The 19,875-nt window shown below is 44.9% G+C and overlaps 1 protein-coding gene across 7 annotated transcripts in view; it reads right to left on the bottom strand.

Annotated features, from left to right (window-relative positions):
- Positions 1 to 3,353: 3,353 nt before the first annotated feature.
- The window catches only part of LOC147222114 (nuclear receptor coactivator 3-like), a 31,363-nt gene continuing 14,841 nt past the window's right edge, over positions 3,354 to 19,875 (bottom strand). The window contains exons 2-24 of one of the 7 annotated variants that reach the window (XM_086168323.1): positions 18,342 to 18,409; positions 17,750 to 17,805; positions 16,468 to 16,572; positions 16,071 to 16,234; positions 14,777 to 14,877; positions 14,398 to 14,572; positions 14,041 to 14,232; positions 13,853 to 13,939; positions 13,421 to 13,564; positions 12,793 to 12,940; positions 11,880 to 12,427; positions 10,773 to 11,761; positions 10,567 to 10,690; positions 9,001 to 9,240; positions 8,662 to 8,874; positions 8,386 to 8,503; positions 7,436 to 7,607; positions 6,738 to 7,109; positions 6,569 to 6,667; positions 6,218 to 6,455; positions 5,933 to 6,122; positions 5,329 to 5,599; positions 3,354 to 5,155 (exon numbers count right to left, since the gene is read on the bottom strand). In XM_086168323.1, coding sequence (XP_086024449.1) covers positions 5,144 to 5,155; positions 5,329 to 5,599; positions 5,933 to 6,122; positions 6,218 to 6,455; positions 6,569 to 6,667; positions 6,738 to 7,109; positions 7,436 to 7,607; positions 8,386 to 8,503; positions 8,662 to 8,874; positions 9,001 to 9,240; positions 10,567 to 10,690; positions 10,773 to 11,761; positions 11,880 to 12,427; positions 12,793 to 12,940; positions 13,421 to 13,564; positions 13,853 to 13,939; positions 14,041 to 14,232; positions 14,398 to 14,572; positions 14,777 to 14,877; positions 16,071 to 16,234; positions 16,468 to 16,553 — 4,683 coding nt within the window. In that variant the 5' untranslated portion in view covers positions 16,554 to 16,572; positions 17,750 to 17,805; positions 18,342 to 18,409 and the 3' untranslated portion in view covers positions 3,354 to 5,143. The remainder of the gene's footprint in view (positions 5,156 to 5,328; positions 5,600 to 5,932; positions 6,123 to 6,217; positions 6,456 to 6,568; positions 6,668 to 6,737; positions 7,110 to 7,435; positions 7,608 to 8,385; positions 8,504 to 8,661; positions 8,875 to 9,000; positions 9,241 to 10,566; positions 10,691 to 10,772; positions 11,762 to 11,879; positions 12,428 to 12,792; positions 12,941 to 13,420; positions 13,565 to 13,852; positions 13,940 to 14,040; positions 14,233 to 14,397; positions 14,573 to 14,776; positions 14,878 to 16,070; positions 16,235 to 16,467; positions 16,573 to 17,749; positions 17,806 to 18,341; positions 18,410 to 19,875) is intronic. The other 6 variants (XM_086168326.1, XM_086168322.1, XM_086168324.1 and 3 more) reach the window with 6 other exon arrangements.

Genomic DNA, 19,875 nt, shown 5'->3' with positions numbered 1-19,875 from the left:
CTGCTGTGTCAGTGTGTTGCTCGTGTCAAAAGGGTGTGTGTGTCTGCTCAACATCCCATCATGTCATTTGGGGGGGGGGTGCTGATTTATTCACATATCTGTATAGATGGGGTAAAATAACATGCTGGTTATTAGGGTTTTATTAGGATGAGTGGGTAACCAAGGGTTGGGGGGCGTGTAAAGTCGTTACACTCAGGAGAAGCTGTTAAGTCATTCACTGTTACCCTTGGTAACATAAAACCAGAGCCGGTGGTCAACATAATGGCTCTTGGCCAGTTAAATTGGTAATTTGCCTCCGTATGGGTCATTAAAATCTCACATTACAAGAGGAAGTCTCCCTTTTAAAAATCGTCAGGACTAAGGGGTTCCTCGAATGCATCATAGAACACAACCGCGAGCGAACTGAGTTGGGACGCTGTGAAAAATGCAAATAAATACAGAACGCGATGATTTGCAAATCTCATGAACCAATGTTTTTATTCCCAATGGAATATAAACAACACATGGGGTGGAGCCAGAGGATGGTGTCCATGGTTTTGTGCGTCCTTTTCTTCATTTCCGTACTCTGCTCCCCCGAGGCCATGCCGTTGCGATGGACGCCGTATGCGGTTAAGCGCGGTCCCACTGAAATATGCAAGGCCTCCCCCTGACAGAGATGGCGCTGGGATGGGAGCACGTGTTGCTCTAAACCCCCCACGCAGCATCCACGCCGTCTTCACAGATATGTAAGCTGCTGGGCCAAAGACACTAATGCAACCCGACCCGTACCATCAGAGTTGCAGGCTTACGAAACTTTTCCTCTTTAGTTGGCAGAATTCCAAAAAAAAAGTAGAATATCAAAATTTCATTAATCTGACAACAAAAAACTTTTCCATTTCACCTCAGACTGTCCTAAACAAGTTTTGGCCCGTTGGCATTTCCGTATCTTGTTCGTATACGGCGTCTCCTTTGTGCAACACAGCTAGCAACCTCTGGAAGCGTTCCAGATCACGTCCAGTGATGTCCAGCATAGGAACTTCCCTGTTTTTAAAGCAGCGCCACCCCAGGGCCCGGAGATCACTAGTGACCAGTTTCGACCTTCAACCTTATCCCTTGCGCACAGAGACCCCTCTTTGATTCTCTGGACCTTTTGATGATATCAAACTCCATAGATGGTAAACTTTTCAAAGTCTTCCCAATTTTAAATTCTGGAACACATTTCTGGAACGACTCCACACCTTTTTGGATACCGTTTGTCAGAGATGGGTGAACTGAGAGCCTCCGCACTTCTGTATGATATATTCCTTTTATACTCAGTCGTGTGACCTGATTTGTTGCCAGTTCACCAAATTAGTTGTCAAATGCTCCGTCTGTTGTTTTTGATTTCAGTTGATTTTACTTTTCCAGCCTTTTGCTAACCCCCCCAGCCCGTTCCAACTTCTTAGTGCTGACGCCAAATTCAAAGTGAGTCAATATCTTCCATGACACCGTTAAAACATGTCTCAGTTTCGTGTGATATGTTACCCAACACTCGCACCACCTCTGATTCTATCACTCTCTTGCTTTCGATCTCCGGTCGAGACAGAAAGCCGTCCCATGATTCCACCCAAAAATTGCTGGTAGGGCACTGAATTTCTGTGAATCATTTTAATGAGTGACCCAGACCTGCTTTTAATGTAAAAGTATCACCAGACAACTCTTTCAAGATTTGTCAGTATACAAATGTACTTGTCTGTGACATATGCAAATTACACTCTGTTTTTTATTTACTTTTTTACGGGGCTGTAAAGTGGAGACAGATTACCACACATCTAAAAAAAAAAAAAAAAAAAAAAAAAACAAACAACAAAAAAAGCCTGAAATGAATCATGAGTCGTTGTTTTCGCTTGATAAAGTAACCTTTAAGTTGAAACTGCCTTTCTGGAAGTCGGCGCTCCGCTCGGCAACGCAAGGGTTAAAATGGCTTTGGCGAGGCGAATCGTTATAAGATTTATTCTGTCTCCCTGGTGCAATGTTTTTCCCATTTCCCTGCGGTGCGATGCGCACAGCTGCAGCCCCGGCGTGGCCAGTGTGTGATTGTGTTTGTGTGATAGCTTTGTGCCAAGGGCAGGGGAGGGCGGCGGGGCCCAGACTGAGCGGCGCCTCGGCACACCTGGGGAAGTTCAGGTTAAATAGCTCCACATTCCTCAACACACAGCTGATTGAAACATTAACAAACAGTAATCCACAGGCCAGGCCGCAGATGGGCCGGGAACCACGCCAACACACTCACACACACACACACACACACACACACATACAGAAAGAGAGAGGGAGAGAGAGAGAGAGAGAGAGAGAGAGAGCGAGCGAGGCTGCTCTTTGAGATTCCCACAGTGCACTCCTATGTTATAACCCTGCTATTAATATACATGCGTCAGTTAATAAGACGACCACGCCGCTGCAACTGAGACAGTCATCGCATTTAAATGAATGTAAAAGTTGAGTATTCCCTATGTGCACCCCCGCCTCTATAAAAAAAAAAAAAACAGCCAGTGATGCGTTTTAGGTTTGTTTATGTATGTTTCTTTAATGAATTATCGCCACTGCAGATGGATATCTTTCTCTTTATCCGCATGATTTTTTTTTAATTCGGAAATGTTGCTTGTAGAATCAAATATTTTGGTCATGTTGAATATATTTTCAGTGTAAAATGCATGATTGAAAGTTTGAAGAGAATGAGGCGAAACCTCATGTCGCCTTCTCCAGTTCTCATATTAAATACAGCCCCATCTAGCGATGGGTAAAAGGAACTGCAGTCTCTTGTTGCCTCCGCGGCCAATATTTCCTCTTCGGCAAGGGATTCCTATGTGGACAACAGCGCCACCGTGTGGTCACATTGAGACTTGCTGAATACACGTCCAATAAAACATGGTCACTTGCAAAGATCTGTCGATACTAGATTTAAATTATGTACTCACTACACATTTAGTTCAGGATTCGGAGAATTGCTAATTTCACCGCTTCATATTACAGTTACTACATACTCCAATTTACTACTGATACACAATTTGTGTGGGGTTGATTGATCAAAGTTTAGAGTTTAAAGGTATACATTTATGTATTGAAGATTTGGGTTATTCAATTTTGTGAAGATCATATTTTTTTTAAATATGGCTTGGTGATATGTACAGGAGACTATGCATTAATACCGACATGGCATTTACACACCACTGTTACAAATATACAATTATTTCTTAGTGGAAATTGATTTGTTTTTTTCTAATTTCACATTAAAAATCCATAACAATGTTACACAATGTTCATAATAGGAATATCTCCTTGTGATTCACCAGTTGAGGGAAACATATTTGGCAAGAATGAGAGTCAGTCAACAGTGTTTAAATAGAAATTTGTATTTACATCAATATCAACATCAACAGAAAAATCTGTAATATACATCCTGTAAAATGACAGCTTATCATACCTCAAAAGAAAGAAAAAAACTAAATGATCTCTTGCATCTTTTTGCACTTCGTTCAAACTACAAAGTTTCTTTTTCCTGAAGTAACAAAATCTGGGCATAAAATGAAGTTGTTTCCTGAAAAATAGAGATATCGATTCGCCTTGAGGTGGCTATCATTCAATCGGTGTTTCTCTTTCACAGCAAATCATGCCTCCTTTGTTTCCTGTTTCGAGCGTAAAAACATGATGAAGCAGGGTGGAGACTCTCCAGTCTTCACACAGCGCCGTTGGCTTCGTCGTCTCATGGTACGACGAACGTAACCCTACACCCTTTAGAACTACAGTACATAACCATCATACGCTTTTACAGATCCATGATACAGTATGTACCCATCGCCCGTCAGAATAATATAACGCATGTCATAAAATGTACACCAGAAACCTTAGGAAATATACAAAGATGTGAAAAAATATCTTTGGATTGCGCATGTTGTAAAGGTAGACTCAGCAAGTTGAGAGTAACAGTCAACAAAAATGGTTTGACTTAATATACACTCGACAAACTGAGCAGACGGAAACACCGGGGGGGGGGGGGGGTGGGGGGGGGGCATGGTGTTTGTTCCCGTCGCTGTTGCACTGCAGTGAAACATGAACACACAAACCGATAAAAATAACTGTACGTGATTACTTGTACGAACAGAACACAAATGCGCCTCTTTCCGAAAAAATCTCAGACGACTTGAAGGCCGAAAACCTTCAGTTTGTCAGATTCCCGTCAGAATTAAAAGTGCCTCGCTATAAAACATGAAATATGTTTTCTTTTTTTTCTCCCGAGAAACAAACAAAAACAGAAAGAGGAAGGAAATACAGCATTCAGAAAATAACAAATGAGGAAAGTTAAACCCGAACACGGCTGTTATATTCGCAAGGGCATAGAAAAAAAAATAAAATAAAAAGGCGAAATCAACCAAACCAGTATCGACCATCTAAACACAAAAATACAACCAGGTCTCAAACTTGTGCAATAATGGGCCTTTAAAAAACATGTTTGATATAATTTGTAGCATATTTACAAGTCATATTCACAGGGGACACTGGGGGAGGGCATCTAATACTGCAGTACCATTTGTTTGCTTCTAACAGGGGGTTTGAATGCTCAGTTTACAGTCAAAAGCATAGAGAAGAGTTATTGCTCTAATCTGCATAAAATAGTTTACTGTGTGCTTATAGCTTCCAGCGACTTTCAGAATGAGGCGCATCCAAACGACAAGAGGGAAAAAAAAAAGAAGAAGAACAAAATTAACTGTTGTGAAGGCATTGAATTTCTAGTAAGGCTGTAATGATGAGGAATATTGCATCAAATCGTTTTCCACACAGAAACCTCCTGGTAAAGTGCGGCCACAGCCAGTTGTACCGTCGTCCCACCCTGCTGAGTTCTCCCCACCGGCTCCGGGTTAATCGTGACAATGAGGGCTGCACTTCGGCCCTTCTCTTTGAGCCACGCTCACAAGGGTTACAACGTGCAATGCTTCAGTTGAGATAGAAAAGCCTGGCAACAAGAGTCACCTTTCCAGCTGATTCCCTCCACGATGGAGCGTTCGGTGTCACTTTTGATGCTGTAGAAGTGTGTGTTGTGTGTGCGCAGAGGTGCAGCTCTCCTCACGGCTCGGACCAATCTGGCCAAGGCTAGAAAGGCTCTGTATTCTGCTGTCGGGCAGAGTCCTCAGCAGTACTTCTGCAATGACAGAGAGAGAGAGAGAGAGACGCTTTAGATGCAATGATGTCTGAGCATGACGTGTGAGACAGACAGGACAGACAGACAGACAGACAGACAGACAGACAGACAGACAGACAGGCACGCGCACACGCATGCGCACACATGCACACAGACACCATAAGATCAATTACCTGATCGGGTGCCATCGGCATCCTGCCCATTCCCATTGGGTTCATTCCCATCTGGCTGGGCATTTGGCCTGGCATCTGGCCCGACATCTGGCCCGACATCTGGCCTGACATCTGGCCCGACATCTGGCCCGACATCTGGCCTGACATCTGGCCCATTTGTCCCAAACTGGCCCCACCGACTGGACCAGGTCTGCCAATGGAGTTGTTCATCATCATGGATCCGAGCTGGCCCTGGTTGCCCTGCTGGGGGAACTGCTGCTGAGGGTATGAGCTGGGGAACAGGTGACAGCGACTTGTCAGTTACAACACCAAGAACCTTTTCACTCGTTTTTCTTTAATATATCTTTTTTCTGACGCACTGTGTGCTGTTATGAAACATTTTTTAGAGATTTGTTTGCCGCAATAAATCATGTTCAATTGTAATCCCGTTTTTCTTGTTCACTTAAATAGCGATTTCTGTGAGTTTGAAGATTTTTTCTTTTTTTTTTAAATCAATTTTTTCATCTGTGTGGCTACTGATATAGTTAACAATACTATACACCACTGTAATTGCAATGATACAGTTGAGTAGAGACAAATCTACAGGGAATTGGATGCTTCATACTTCCGAGGAATGCCACCCTGCGGCCAGCCCTTCATATCTCTAGACGGGTACATGGGTCCTCCTTGGGGATTTCCCTGCATCCCTGGCATCATGTTGTTCTGAGCGGGACCGCCCATGCGCCCTGCCATCATCGTTCCCGGCGTGCTGCTGCCTGGAGCCATAAACGTTGGCTCCCCCTGTTGGTTCATTCCTGCACACGCGAGAAGAGAGTGGGCGAGTGTCACACTGACACCGCCTGAGAGAGAGAGAGGGAAGCGAAGGTAGCCGGGTCTTGCGAAGACTCACCATAATTACCTCCGTAGTTAAATCCCTGCTGTCCGGGCTGGCTCATGGAGGGGCTCCCCATGGCATTTTCCATACCTCCAGGCGCTGTGACGTTTGGAGGCGGGCTGAATCCGCCTGCAGCGCCCTGCTGCGCCTGCTGCTGTTGCTGCATCATCGTCATCATCCGATGCCTCCTCATGTGCATGGTCATCATCTCCCTGCTGCGCTGGGCCATCATCTGGGCGTTCAGCAAACCGGGCTGCGGCACAAAGAGTCATCACAGTGACTTGCGTTTTATTTGCGAGAGCTCTGACTTAGCCGACTTCATTCGAAGTGACAACACATGACCGTGATTTGCGGAGGATGACGTACCTGGCCACCCATGCCTGAGGGCTGCATGCCTGGGCGCATGGGAGGGTTTCCTCCTGGGGCACTTTCAATCTTCATGCCTTGTCGGGCCTGATTCATGAACTACAAAGAAATTGACAAAATGAAGCGGTGATTCCGAAAACTGGGTATTGTCATCCGCGATCATGATCACCTGTTGTCCTTGCAGTCTCTGCTGCAGCTGCAGCCGGAGGGGCTTGGTGGCCGTCATCATGCGGGGCCTCATCATGTTGGCGCGAGGGTTACCCATAGCCCCCATGCTTGCCATGCCTGGAAAGCTCCCCGTCTGGCCCATTTGATTCATCATGGGGTTGAAGCCGCCATGTGGCTGGCCTTGCATGGTGTTGCCACTGTAGCCCGACTGCATCCCCATTGAGGCAGGCCCGGACGCCCCGGGATAGCCTTGGTTGTAAAGGGGTTTTTGCTCGATGCCAATGGAGGAGTCTGGGCCTTGGAAAGAATCTGGCGGCTGGCACTGACCCTGGCCCTGATCCTGGTTCTGCTGGTGGCCCTCAGGGCCCTGGGTCTAGAGCACAAACAGGTTGCACATCATTCTAGCAGTGACATTCCTTTTTTTTAATTTTGATGTAGCACTCTTACTATGTCTTCCCCCTCTTAGCAAATAATTTTGTGGTATCTTCTTATTTTTACATGTTTTTGTTTAAGACAAATTCAGTGAGATTAGCTTGACACCAGCACCAAATCATCCAGTATCGAAACTTAAGATACGAGGAAATCATTTCTGCCCTCGTTTTGACTCGCTTGGCTATTTTTGTTTTAATTTAACACATATTTATGGAGAATCTTCTTGTTTTATTACATGCTGAATAGTCGTAGGATGTGCTCTTGTACCTGGCCTACGATTTCAGGGATGCCTAAGGCACGGTCGATTTCTTGCAGGGCGATGACATCTGCAGTGTTCAGCAGGGAGTCCAGCTGGTCCAGGAGTGCCCGCTCATCAGTCGGGCCCTCGCTGTTGGCCAGGGGCCCGAAAAGCTCATCCAGCGGGTGGACAAATTGGTCCCTAAAACACAACAAATCATATTATTTCGATTTCTATGCACAGTTGACATTCAGGAGCACTGACAAACTGACAGCGACTGCTTTGTTCAAACCCCAAAACACCCTTCCCAATCTGTTATTTAAATCTATTTCGTTAATTCACAGCCTACTACAAGCATGTTTTCAAAATGTATTTCACTTCCACTTCCAAATTCATGAATACAATAAATGATCAGCTAATTGTATCCACTCCACATTCACAGGGCAACTTTTTCCAGAGTTTCAGTTGGACACAAAGGTCTGTGCTGTTGGAATCACTTGCCAGATCATATTAGAAATCCCACCAGTCTAAAAACATTTAAAAAATGAACTAGTCTTCTTGTTGGATCAATTAAATTCAGTAAAGCAGCTGCTCTAATTATTGTATTTTTATGTTGGTAATTTGACTGCGCCCTTGTGTATTGCTTGTTGGTAGTTTGCTTCTTTTATATTTATTGATTCCTTTTTTCAATTTTGACTGTACTTGTTTGTATTTCTTTATCTTTAGGTTTTCAGGGTGTGTGTGTCTGACTATCAGAGGACAAGCCCCAATGGGTTTTATTGGCTCCTCCAGCACATCTCATCTCATCTTCTATGTTGGTTTTGTTACACTTCCCTAACTAATAAAAAACAAACAAACCGGGATGTTTTTTTTTTTGTATCATGATTTTTTTCCCTCTCCTTTTATGTGGAAATAAACTAAACTAATACTAAACTGCAGCCAGTGATGAGTGATGTCGGCATTGAGTGGAAAGCTTTACCTGGTTGTGTTGCCCTGCTGTCTGTCCATTCCAATGGCAGGGTCTGGCCAGGAGGGGGACTGCGGTTGAGGACCCTGTCCCCCAAACGGACTCATACTCATATTGCCTTCATTGGTGCCTAAATGTCAAGAATTGGAGTTAGTTAGTTAATAAATCAATCAATTATAAGTGGTGCATGTTGTAAAAATGTATAATAGAACTAACAGAATAAACTAGGTGTGACGACTTGAACAAGTAAATGTGTGCATTCTGGTATGGGAAAAAAATATCACACACCCATCTCCATAAGTTGCTGCTGCAGTATGGACCTCGGGTTTCCAGGCGCACTGTTGGACCGATTGATCATGGCTCCACCCCTCGGGCCACCACGACTCATGCCCGGGTGGCCCGGTCCGGACATAGGGCTTGCATTAGATCTCGGTGACCCCCAGTCTCCGGGTCCTGCAATGGGGGGGCGCTGTGGCATTCCTATTCCTCTGCCCATGGCTCCTTTACAACACAGGGGCAAGACATAAGTGTTTCATGGGAAGGCTTGGTAGTACTGAATGCTAAACCCATCCACAATAGTGACCCCTGGTACTTCTTTAAAACACAAATAGTAAACAGTCTAGTTACTTGTTGGATTTCCCCGTGGCGAGCAAACACCCGGGCCTCCAGGGAAGCCATTGGGCAGAGCTCCAGGTCTGATTGGAGCATCCATGTTCTCCTGCTTGACCAATGTGGGGCAGGGGATATTCCTTCTGCCAGCTAACCCGCTTCCAACCACCACCTCTCCGCCCATTGGCTTAGCATCTGTTGACAATGCTCTTTGAAAGGTGCCACGCTGACCTGGAGGCATGGGACCTCTTTCTCCGTCTAAAAGAAACAAAATCTCAAGTCAGGTTTTGAAGCGTGAGACAACAACCTTTTAATCTCTTTTTTTTCCCCACTGTAAAGCTTAACATTTGGGTCTTTCATCCCTCTGCTGCATATGACTTTGGAAAAATAACTAAGTGTATTCAATTCCATCTTCCATCCATCTTCTACTACTTATCCTGCATTCAGGGTTGTCGGAGGAGCTGAAGCCTAACTCAGCTGTCATCAGGCGAGAGGCCAGTCAATTGCAGGGCCACATTCATACAAAGACAGACAACATTCACTCACTGACTAATTCGGGGAAATTTTCCGAATTTTTTCAAATTAACCTGCTGCATGTTTTTGGACTTTGGTAGGAAACCTGAGAACCCTGAGAAAACCCACTCAGACACGGGGAGAACATGCAAACTCCACACAGAAAGGTCTCCTTATCGGAATCGAACCAGGGTCCTCTTTGCCTTGAGGCCGAAGCGCTAACCACTTATTTATATTTCTTTAAATGTGAAATTTATCGTGATCTTGTTACGTTATTATTAAACTTGAATTTCTTAATGATCAAAATCTGCACCACAACTGCCAATGTGTGACACCATTTATTGAGCTTTTACATGAATGCGCTGAGGTTCAGGACCAAAAATCACATCAGCTAGGTCAAATAAATATTGTAATAAGCGATTTAATTTGCAAATATACATTTTGCAGTGTTCAATGAAAAAGACATTTTTCTATTTGGGGTGACAGCTGATTGCATACAGAAGAACACACAATAGAACGATGACAGCAGATGGCATTTTTCGTTTGCTCCAGGAGGATTATACAAGGTCGGAATGCGAGGGCGACTCAAAGGTAGTGAGTATTTTATATGAGCATAACCTTCAACCCAGCATCTTTTTTTGGTTTTCAGAGTTCAAGATGTTTTTTTTGCATGCAGAAATGGAATTTAATTTTCTGTCTCTTAATATCATAATTGCAATACACTGGTTACTTAAGACATAATATAAAGAGATAAATGACTCACGCTGGTTTATTTCAATTTTAGATGTCAAAAGTGTTTGTGGGTCCAAGTTTTTCTTTTCCTAATCAAATAGCTCTTTGAGCATTGAAGGTTGCCGACCCCTGAGCTATAGCTTAAATAACAGACACATCACTCTGTTGTTGTATCTGTATGATTGTGGGGTTGTTTGTGCAGTTGAAACTCGTTATTTGCATTACTGCTCATCTTGGTCAGGTCACTCTTGATAAAGAAATTATTCATCTTAATTAGCTTTTTTTTTCCCTGGTCAAATAAAATTAAACAAATAAATCCAATGAAATGAGCTGGCTCACCGTGTAAACTGTCAGGCATGTTTCCTGGTTTATTTCCTCCATCCTTTCCTGCTCTGGAGTCAGGTTCAGGGTAGAACCCGGAGCTTGTTCTTGGGACACCCAGAATGGTCTCTAGCGTCTCCGTCTGAAACGTTTGCACGCCGAATTACAACGATGTTTTAACGTGCATTGCTCATCGCCTTTTCTGCAAAAAAAAATAACCTTACTTCATCAGATGGCTCCAACTTGACCGTGCCATCCATTGAGTGGGGCTCCGAACTTGTGACCCCTGCCGCCTGAGCTCCCCTTCCCTCCAATTCCTCCAGACTGGGCTTGATGTCAACAGTCTCTTTGGAGTCATCCTTATTGAGGAGGTAGTGGAGGAGCGCATGCGGCTTCTCCTTCTTGGGGCTGTGCTGCTCCTGCTTGGTTTCAGACCCCCTAATCCCTGTAGTTGCTGCGGAGCCTGCCTCTGGCCCCCCTATGTCCAGGCTGCTCTTCCCAGTGGCCTCGGCCGTGATGCGGGCCACCTCATCTGGAGTGTTGCCGTTCTTCAGCAGCTTGTGGAGGATCTTGTGCTTCTCCTTTAGCGACTGACTTGTGAAATGCCCCGAACCGCCAGAGGAGGACACTGTGCCATGATTACTGCCCGTAGAGGAGGACACACCCGTTGAGGAGGAGGGGCTGGTGACACCCGCTGTTCCGTCTTTAACATCCGGAGTGGAACTTGGCCCGGAATTCGCTGCGTGATTGGGAGGGACCAGCTCTTCAGTAGGGGAGGTGAGGAGCTGCAAAAGCTTCTTGTGGCACTTGTTGTCAGGGGCTCGTCTGTTGGAATCTCCACCTACTGGCCCTGACTCTCTGCTAGCCTGACTGTCTGGTTTATCTTGAGGGCCCTCACCGGTGGGAGTATGCGGGTGCGGCTGGGACTGTTGCTCTCCGGGACCCCCAAGTGAGCTTCCTGGACTTTTGATGTCACAGTGGGTCGGCAGGACAGGTTTGCATGGGCCCCCCGCTACTTGCATGGTGGAATTAATGCTGGGTGAGCTGTCTGGCTTGAGCGTGGAAGGAGAGGAGAGGGGTGAAGCCAATGGATTGCCAACTCCCTCGCTGATGGCTTGTAGGGCATTCAAGGAGCTGCTGGAAAAAGTGGAGCTTCCTCCACCCCCAGCTCCAGTGTTACCAGGGTGACTGGAGCTCATCGGGGAGTTCATACCTACAAAGGACATGCATCCATCAAGACAAAGAAACAAGTAGATAGGAAAGCGCATAGTGCAATTTGATGTTCCCTATTGTGAATCTGAAACAGAATACTTGAGACATTTGGTTCACACCTCCAGGAGAGAAGGGGCTGGCGCCTAGCTTGGGACTTCCTCGGACCCGCGGCGAACCTATGACATTGTGGGCGGGCCCGTTCATCCCTGGATTTGCCTGAGGCGGGCTGGTCATTCCCATGCCGTATCCCCCAGATCCAGGTCCACCACTGCCTCCATGGAACTGACTCATCTGTTGATGCTGGTGCTGCTGGTGCTGCTGGTGCTGCTGGTGCTGCTGCGGATGCATACCATGGTGACCCATCTGATTCATAGGCCCCATTTGGGTCATGTTGTTCATGGGATGCATGGAATTCATTTGACCCATGTTGTTCATCTGATGCATGGGATTCATCTGGTTCATCTGATGCATGGGATTCATTCGGTTGCCCACAGAGTAGGGAGGCACTCCTCTCTGCGCCATGTTGCCCTGTTCAGGCATGCCGTAGCCCATGTTCATGCCCATGCCCCCTCCAGGGCCCATGTTCATCTGCTGGTTGGGGTTATTTATGCCAATGTTTTGAGGTCTCATACCTCCACCTTGGTTTCCACGATAGCCATTCTGCTCCCTAAAAACAATGCGTGTGTTAAATAAAAATGAATACAGAGAAACGAAACAAATTTGTCCTACATTAAATACAAAAGCCATCATAATCTTCCTTGTCAGGTCTACGAATAGGGCAACATTTTATACATTTGGGGAGACATTTGGTTGTTTTTCTGGGATTCGCCCAAAATAAATAAATAAATAAAAAAATAAAAAAATTTAAAAAAAAACTCATACCCTTACAACAGGGTTGAAATGTAGCACATTTATGAAAGAAGTGTGTTTTAATTTTATTGAGCAAACAAAAAATCACTTCCCCCGACAGAAAGGTCATGGGAATTTTTTACTTCAGTTTCTCAGGGAATCATTAAATTTCAGGATATTGACCTTTGAAGCAAGTGTGTGGAGAGGAAAGAGTGGGGTTCATTGGTATTGGGATTCCTGCAGAGGTCACTCCTGGTCTGGGCAGTGACTGGTGTGCCGTCAGACAGCGAGAAGCGGTAGAGCGGGGTCTCAGCGTGGCCATTATGGAAAGCTGTCGTAGGAAACATTACAGAACAAGGTGACAAAACATAGTTAGCATAAATATGTTTGGGGGGATGATGTGAGTGATGACTGCCTTTTTGAATGGATATTTATTTTGAAACAATCTTGACATGTCTTTATCATCAGTCAGTCATTTTTTTCACTAGCTCTTGCGATCAGATCTCAATATGCATCACTGTTTGTCAGGATAGGAGAATTTAACAACGTGGTGTACAAAAGGGAGCGAAGGAAAGGATGTGCATTTTTTTGACCCACTCAAAACCAAGCCTATGATGATTTTGATACTTTATGATACTTCTTTTTGTGCCAGTGTATCTGACATTCTCTATGGATTATATTTGCAATCTTCTGACATCCTATTCCGCTGCAACCCTTGTTGGTTTAACCACAAAATGTTGCATGTCTGGTCAAAGTAAAAAAAATAGGTAATAAGCATGAGAAGTCAAAAGAGTAAAAAGAAACCGCATACCATCTTGGTAGTGGCGTTTATAGGACCACGGTTGTCCCTCACTTCGATGGAGGAACATCTGTATGCAGCGTCTCACCAGGTCCTCCCAACCAGGACGCATGGTCGTGTGTAGAGAGCTTTGCTGTTCAATTTCTATCAGTTTGCCTGTCGGTTTAATGAAGTCAAGTTACAAATACGCAGAGGTACAGCACAAAGTGAGTCAGCCACAAATGAATGATGAGTGTTACATTAACCGTTGACTCCACAAAAACATAATGAGATTCCTTGAGCATGTCACACATGCAATTAACATAATATTTTAATAACCACAGCGTGTATGACTGAGGCCATTTTACGAATTCATACGAAACAAAATTCCTAAAAGGTCATTTCAAACGTTTGCAAAGTCAATACAGCTGAGAAATGTGTGTATTTGGAAGAGTGGGTGCTTACCAGAGAGTTCATGGCGGGTGCTAAACCTCTCTGTCCTCTCTACTGCTGTGATACGTCGTGCGACGCAGATCATGCATGACTGCAAATCTGAGTTAAGAGACAACCTAAGGTTATACTTAAGGTTCTGGTTTTTATTTTGCAATTAATTAAACAATAAAATGGGCAAGCTATCACTTTTCCTTAACTACCTTCTCCTTCTTCTATAATGGCACGAGGCTGAGTGAGGGCAAAACACTGCATGGTCTCATAGCGTGGTCCACCAGCCCTGTCTTCTGACAGCCCGTGGGCCTGGCCATGAACAAAGTTCACCAACATTCGGCAGTTGAAAGTGTGGCTCTTCTGCCGGGGGGCCTCTCCGCCCCATGGTGCCCCATTTGGAGCTATAAGAAAAACAAATTTCAAGTCATGTTTTGCAGTGAATGAATAATGATTAATGTTTATGCATTTTTTTTTTAGATTGATCAGATGTCCCCCAGTCATTCCTGCAAAGGTAAATGTTAAAACAAGAAAATGTCAAAACAAGGAGGAGTAGATGTGTCTCTCACCGCCGGACTTAGGTAGATTCTTGTGAAACTCTTCCCGGTCGTCGTCATGGATGATGTTGTACACACTGGTGTTGATCAGCTCCTCTTGTTTGTACTGCAGGTACTGCGTCACGTTGTCTGACACAAATACGATAGTACCATCTCGATTCACCACAAATAGAAATCCATCCAGGGCCTGCAAAGAGGAGAAAATAGGGCCCTTGAATAGATGCAGATAAATGACTTTTACAACCTTATTTGGTTGCAAATGAGTCTTTCAAAAATACAACTGATACTCTTCTGTCCACTACATGTAAGAAGTCATTAGGTGACGCGGCATATGGATTGGACGCTAATTGGTGTTAGCCTTTAGCCTTTGAGTGACTGTCCCCTGTCTGACCTGAAGGAGCAGTGGTCCCAGATGGTCCTTGTCGATGACCCCTTGACCAGTGGAGGACACATCCGCCTTCTGAACATCATCAGCACTACATGAGCTTTTACCTGAGGACATAACAAAGCACTGATAAATAATAGCTGCCATTAAATAAGCCTAAGTAAATGTTTATTACTTCATCATGTTCGTAACTGACTGATATGTGGGAATCGGAAGGGCAAATTAATTTACCAGGCTTAAATTATGTTTTTCATCATTTTTTAAGAACATGGTGGATTATTTTATTGGTGATTGCTTGTTACTGAATTGAAGTGAAATCACTTTTTATTGGTGATTGCTTGTTACTGAATTGAAGTGAAAAAACATACTTCTTGTCACCAGGTGGCAGCACAAGGAGTGTATGAGTGGTTGACATGCCTTTCTATTTTTAAAATTAGCATGTGTCTGAGGCTTTGTTAGATACCACATGATATAGCAGGGTTATCTCCCTTGTGAACACATTTAAGTAAGAGGACAAATAGCATGACAGTGACAATTCTGCTGTTTCAAATCAAACCAGCTGTGCGAGGTGAGGTGGAACAGGGTCACATAAAAGGAAAGGTCCTCAGAAACCGACCGCAACACATGGGAGATGTGTGAAGTGGGGAGGGATGACTACATTAAAGGGTTGACAGAAAAAAACAAGAAAAAAAAAGAGATCCACTATCATTTCCATCCTATCACTATGGTAACCAGGCTGCACAATGCTGTGGCCAGCAATAACCAGCTGTGACCCTCTGGCGAGATTCCATAATGATTGCTCTTTCTCCTTTTGCTACCCACTTAACCCTACATTTGATCTCGACAGAGCATAAACAGGTGGATGAAAATACCCTCTTTTTTCCATCTTGTCTAAGAATGACTTAAAAACAGCCGGGATTTCCGCGGGACAGCTTATCCGCAAGGACCCCAGTTTTGGGCGGACAGTCTGTCCAGCTGCCTTGAGCCACAACCACTGAGGTTTGGTCTCGATTACTGGTATTCATTAACCTTGTGTAATACAAATGGCATAACCTTTCTAATGCGGCGTGGACATGAACCGAATGCAGCTTCATCACCGACATCAACTGCTCTGTGGTGGGGTGCTGGAGCTGCCTGGATGTTATGCAGTGCTAAGTCAGGTCCAGGTACTAATAAGGTGGAGAAAAAAGATCTCTTCCCCTACATAGGTGAGTATCATGTATCGTGCGTGCGCGCGCGCGTGTGTGTGTGTGTGTGTGTGTGTGTGTGTGTGTAAGCGCGTCACTTGCAGGGGTGGTACCTTGCTCTTTGATTTGCCTGATCTGTCTCACGGTCTCCTTGAGGATGGCACATTTGTCGGGCTTCACGTTGAAGCTGTCGATGTTGGAGAGGTTAGCAGAGATCAGCTCAGCAAGCTCCTCAATATATTTGCTCTCTTGTTCCCTTCGACGCTTGTCACACCTGCTGGGGGGAACCAAAGGGATTAGCCATGTTGCAGAGGGAAGCTAACCTTCAAATATGATGCATACAGATAGATTCAGATGGTCCTGAGGGGCCGCACGCTTTTGAATCACTGGTGTAAGGGCATTGCAGAGAAGAAGCCCCGCTTGAGTTGTGAACATTCACACCAAATACAGAAGAAGGGAGTGTGTTAATCAATGAATGAATGGCCCTTATCAAGAGGTGGCGACACTCACCCAATGCCTGGCGTGTCACAAGTGAACAGTTTACGTTTGCGGTCAGAGCACAGCGGCTCCAACGTGTTGTCTCCTATGCCACTCATCCTCAGCTCATATCAGCACCTGCAAACGCAATGACCACACGTTATGAATGTACACACGCATCTTGTTGACAAGAGTGCCGTATTAATGCAATAAAAGGGTTGGCATTAGCTGTCTGACATAAACCTCGCTTGAGGTTTATGCAATAAATTCCTTGCCCGGTATTAAGTGACTTCTATAGGAGGAGTAGATTGTGACTCCTACTGATTCATATGGGAAGAAAATCCGGTTAGAAAAGCAGCCTTGGTTTGTGATGGGAGTGAAATCTCATCTGTTCCACTGCGAGGAGCGACTGATGATGATGTAGTGATTTGGAGCCTCGGGGGAGATGGGTCATTCTGCGTTCAGCGAGCCCGCCTGCTAGAGTGATACCACTCTGCTGGCAGCAGCAAAGCATGCATGAACTGCTTATACAAACCCTTCTCGGTACACACGCGTGCTCGGGCATGTCGCGGAGCAGTCTATGAGCGAGACGATTGCTAGCTGCTACTGTCTCGGCGAGGCACTGATTCAACTGGCCTTGTCTTTTGTCTGCTGGGGACTGCAGAGAGCAAAACACACGTTCAGTTCAGGCTTGTGCAGCTGAGGAACAACTTAGGCAAGGCTCCCAACTGTATTCTAGGGACTGGTCAGAATATCCCTCTTCCACAATCTATTTTCTATGCATTCTCATACAAGACTCTAGGCGTCCTCCCTTCCAAAAGGACTTTATTCCCAACCCTGGATATATGAGAACTATGTCTGACCCCTTACATAGGAAGGAAGCCTCTGTGACCAACTTCTAAGGTCATTGCTCTTTCCTATTACTGCGGACGAACAAACACAAAGCGCCGCCTTTCTACAAAAGCGCATGCCTTTTTTGCCCCCTCGACGTAGGGTAGTGAGCTCATACCAGAGTGGAAAAGTATAGAACGGATGAGAGCCATTATGCAACTTCACTACCACAATTGCAGGCTAGGACATGCAGCTCAGTCCCCCCCACCACCACTTCTTCTACGTAAAGTAGGAACGCAACAAGTCTCAGACACACACACACTTCATGCTGTAAATCTGCCCTGTGTGCTTCAAGTCCCTCTGCCTATCGCCGCCCCTCTCTAAATCTGCTTGTCCTGCTCTGGCTGTGACTCCTTTCCCCCTTCCTTCCTTCCTTCCTTCCTTCCTTCCTTGCTTGCCTGCCTGCTTCTGTCTTAAGTCTCACCTCTGCAGCAGTGGAGAAAGATGACATCAGCCCTAAGCGAGCATCACATCCTGAAACTGACAAACAGGGTTGGGGTGTGCGGAGCTTTTCTGAGAACATGGAATGTATACAGTAATGAGGATTCAGTTTAATTCATACGGGGGGGGGGGGGGCAATGCTCAAGTTATATGTAAACTTGTTCAAATATGGCACTGTCTTTCTCTTGGGGAAAAAAAATCTGGATAAAGAAAAAGTAAAGAATTACCTGATTCTTTACTTTTATACTTTTAGCCTGAAGTGCTGTAACTTTAGCAAAATGAAACAAACGCATCATTAACAATGAAAAATGACCAACCAGGGGGACAACACCCTTGCGGGGAAAAAAAAAACTGCGACAGTCCATGAGCGTGCAGAAAACTTAGTAACAGGCCCAGCAACATGCCACTGGTCTGATTAACTGACAGAAAGTTTGCAATGCAACGTCACAAGACAGACTGTGCCTTGGGTATCGTGGTAAGAAATCAACTCTTATTTACAACAGTCAAAAAGAAAATGTTTGACTTTAACAGGATAGTGCTCTCAAACCACACACCCCCAAATACCAGATGCTCACCTTGGTCTGTACAAGCCTAAGTCAATGCTCCATTCAGATTTGAGTGTCAATTCAATTTCTCATGTCTCCTGAAAGAGAAGGGGAAAATGCAATAGTCACTAAGTGTGGCGCCGTAAAAGTCGTGTCATAATTACATGATATGGCGCTAATTGGGCGACCACGACGCTAGTTTCCATACATTTTGCTTTGAAATAAATTCATGTGGGGGGGGGGATCTAAAATTACACAGGAAGCCAGAGTAGATTACATCCTGTTTGCGTCCTCCCCCAATCTGTTCCACTGCATCACCACTTCCCTTTCCTGGAAATGTGGCCACTCATCCACCCTATTTACATATTCTGTTTATCAGGCTGTTCCCTTCTTGTTTTGGTTCATACTAGAGTATTCTTTATTTGCTCTCCGATGGCCTTTAGAAGCTTCCCTAATTCAGCAGAAACTTAACTTGTTAGCATTCAGTTTGAATCCTTCTGAAAAACGATGGCAGTAATCTAGAACTTGGAAGACACATGGGAATTTCTGACAGATTTCAGAAAGTGCTGTGACAATAGCAGACCAGGTGAAAGGTGGAGAACAACTCAGTTCTATAAAGAGGCACTGAGAATTATCGCTCAGACTACATTCAGAAACGGAGTAGCACATGGCCGCTGTCCTCTCGCAGTTGTGACCGCCAACATGACCCGGCACGTCATCAAGTGAGCACACACACCCATTCTTGATCCAAGAACGTGATTTTTACTACTTTACTTCACTATGTGAAGTCAGCAGATGTCGTAGAGACGCACCGAGCCATGCCTGCAACACACAAAGTAATAGTACTTGTCTCAGTTGTTTCGGTTTCTTCTTTTTAAAAACCACATAACAGGGAAAGAGAACTGGTGCCTGCGAAGCTTTGTGCGATTCACAACGTCGCCTTCAAGCAGTTGTGTACGAAACACATCTGGTCAAATGGAAATGATGAACATGTAAAATTGAATCTAAGTCACACAGACTCAAACTCAAATGCTTCTGTTCTTTAGTTGTGTACTTGTGACTGGATCGCAGAGACAGTTAATACCAGGCCTGAAGAGTGCCTCTGTGTTTTCCTCATTGCGTGCATCATACCTCAGTAGGAAACGTGTGTTTTTGTTATTGTTCTTGGTACCAAAGAGAATCTCATGTCACATCTTTCTTTTTTCATCTTCCACTTCGCACACCTTGGATACCTTTTCATTTTTAGAGACACTGCATCCGTGAACTATGGTTGTGTTTATAATCACAGTAGAGGCGCCCCTCTGTGGTCATGTGTTTCCTCGTCACAGCGATTGGACAAGCTCACATCACAGCAAAACAAATGGATCTCCCTTGAGCTGCTGTGCAGTTATGTGATTTTAAAATAGAGGTTTACTCTCGTTGAATTACTCTTTTATTTGCTTCAGATTGTGGAAGCCAGTTTTTTTTTCTGCTACCAGACTTCTCAGATCTGACTGCTGAAACTGGAACCGCTGAGCTCCTACAAATTCATTGCTCATTGCCAAAAGCCAAACCAGTCAAATGC

The sequence above is a fragment of the Fistularia commersonii genome, chromosome 21, assembly GCF_037954325.1.
Source record: "Fistularia commersonii isolate RoL2024-O1a breed Wild chromosome 21, RoL_Fcom_v1.0, whole genome shotgun sequence".
Classification (NCBI taxonomy): Eukaryota; Metazoa; Chordata; class Actinopteri; order Syngnathiformes; family Fistulariidae; genus Fistularia; species Fistularia commersonii.
The sequence above is the reverse complement of the archived record's forward strand: the minus strand, read 5'-3'. Positions and strand labels throughout refer to the sequence as shown.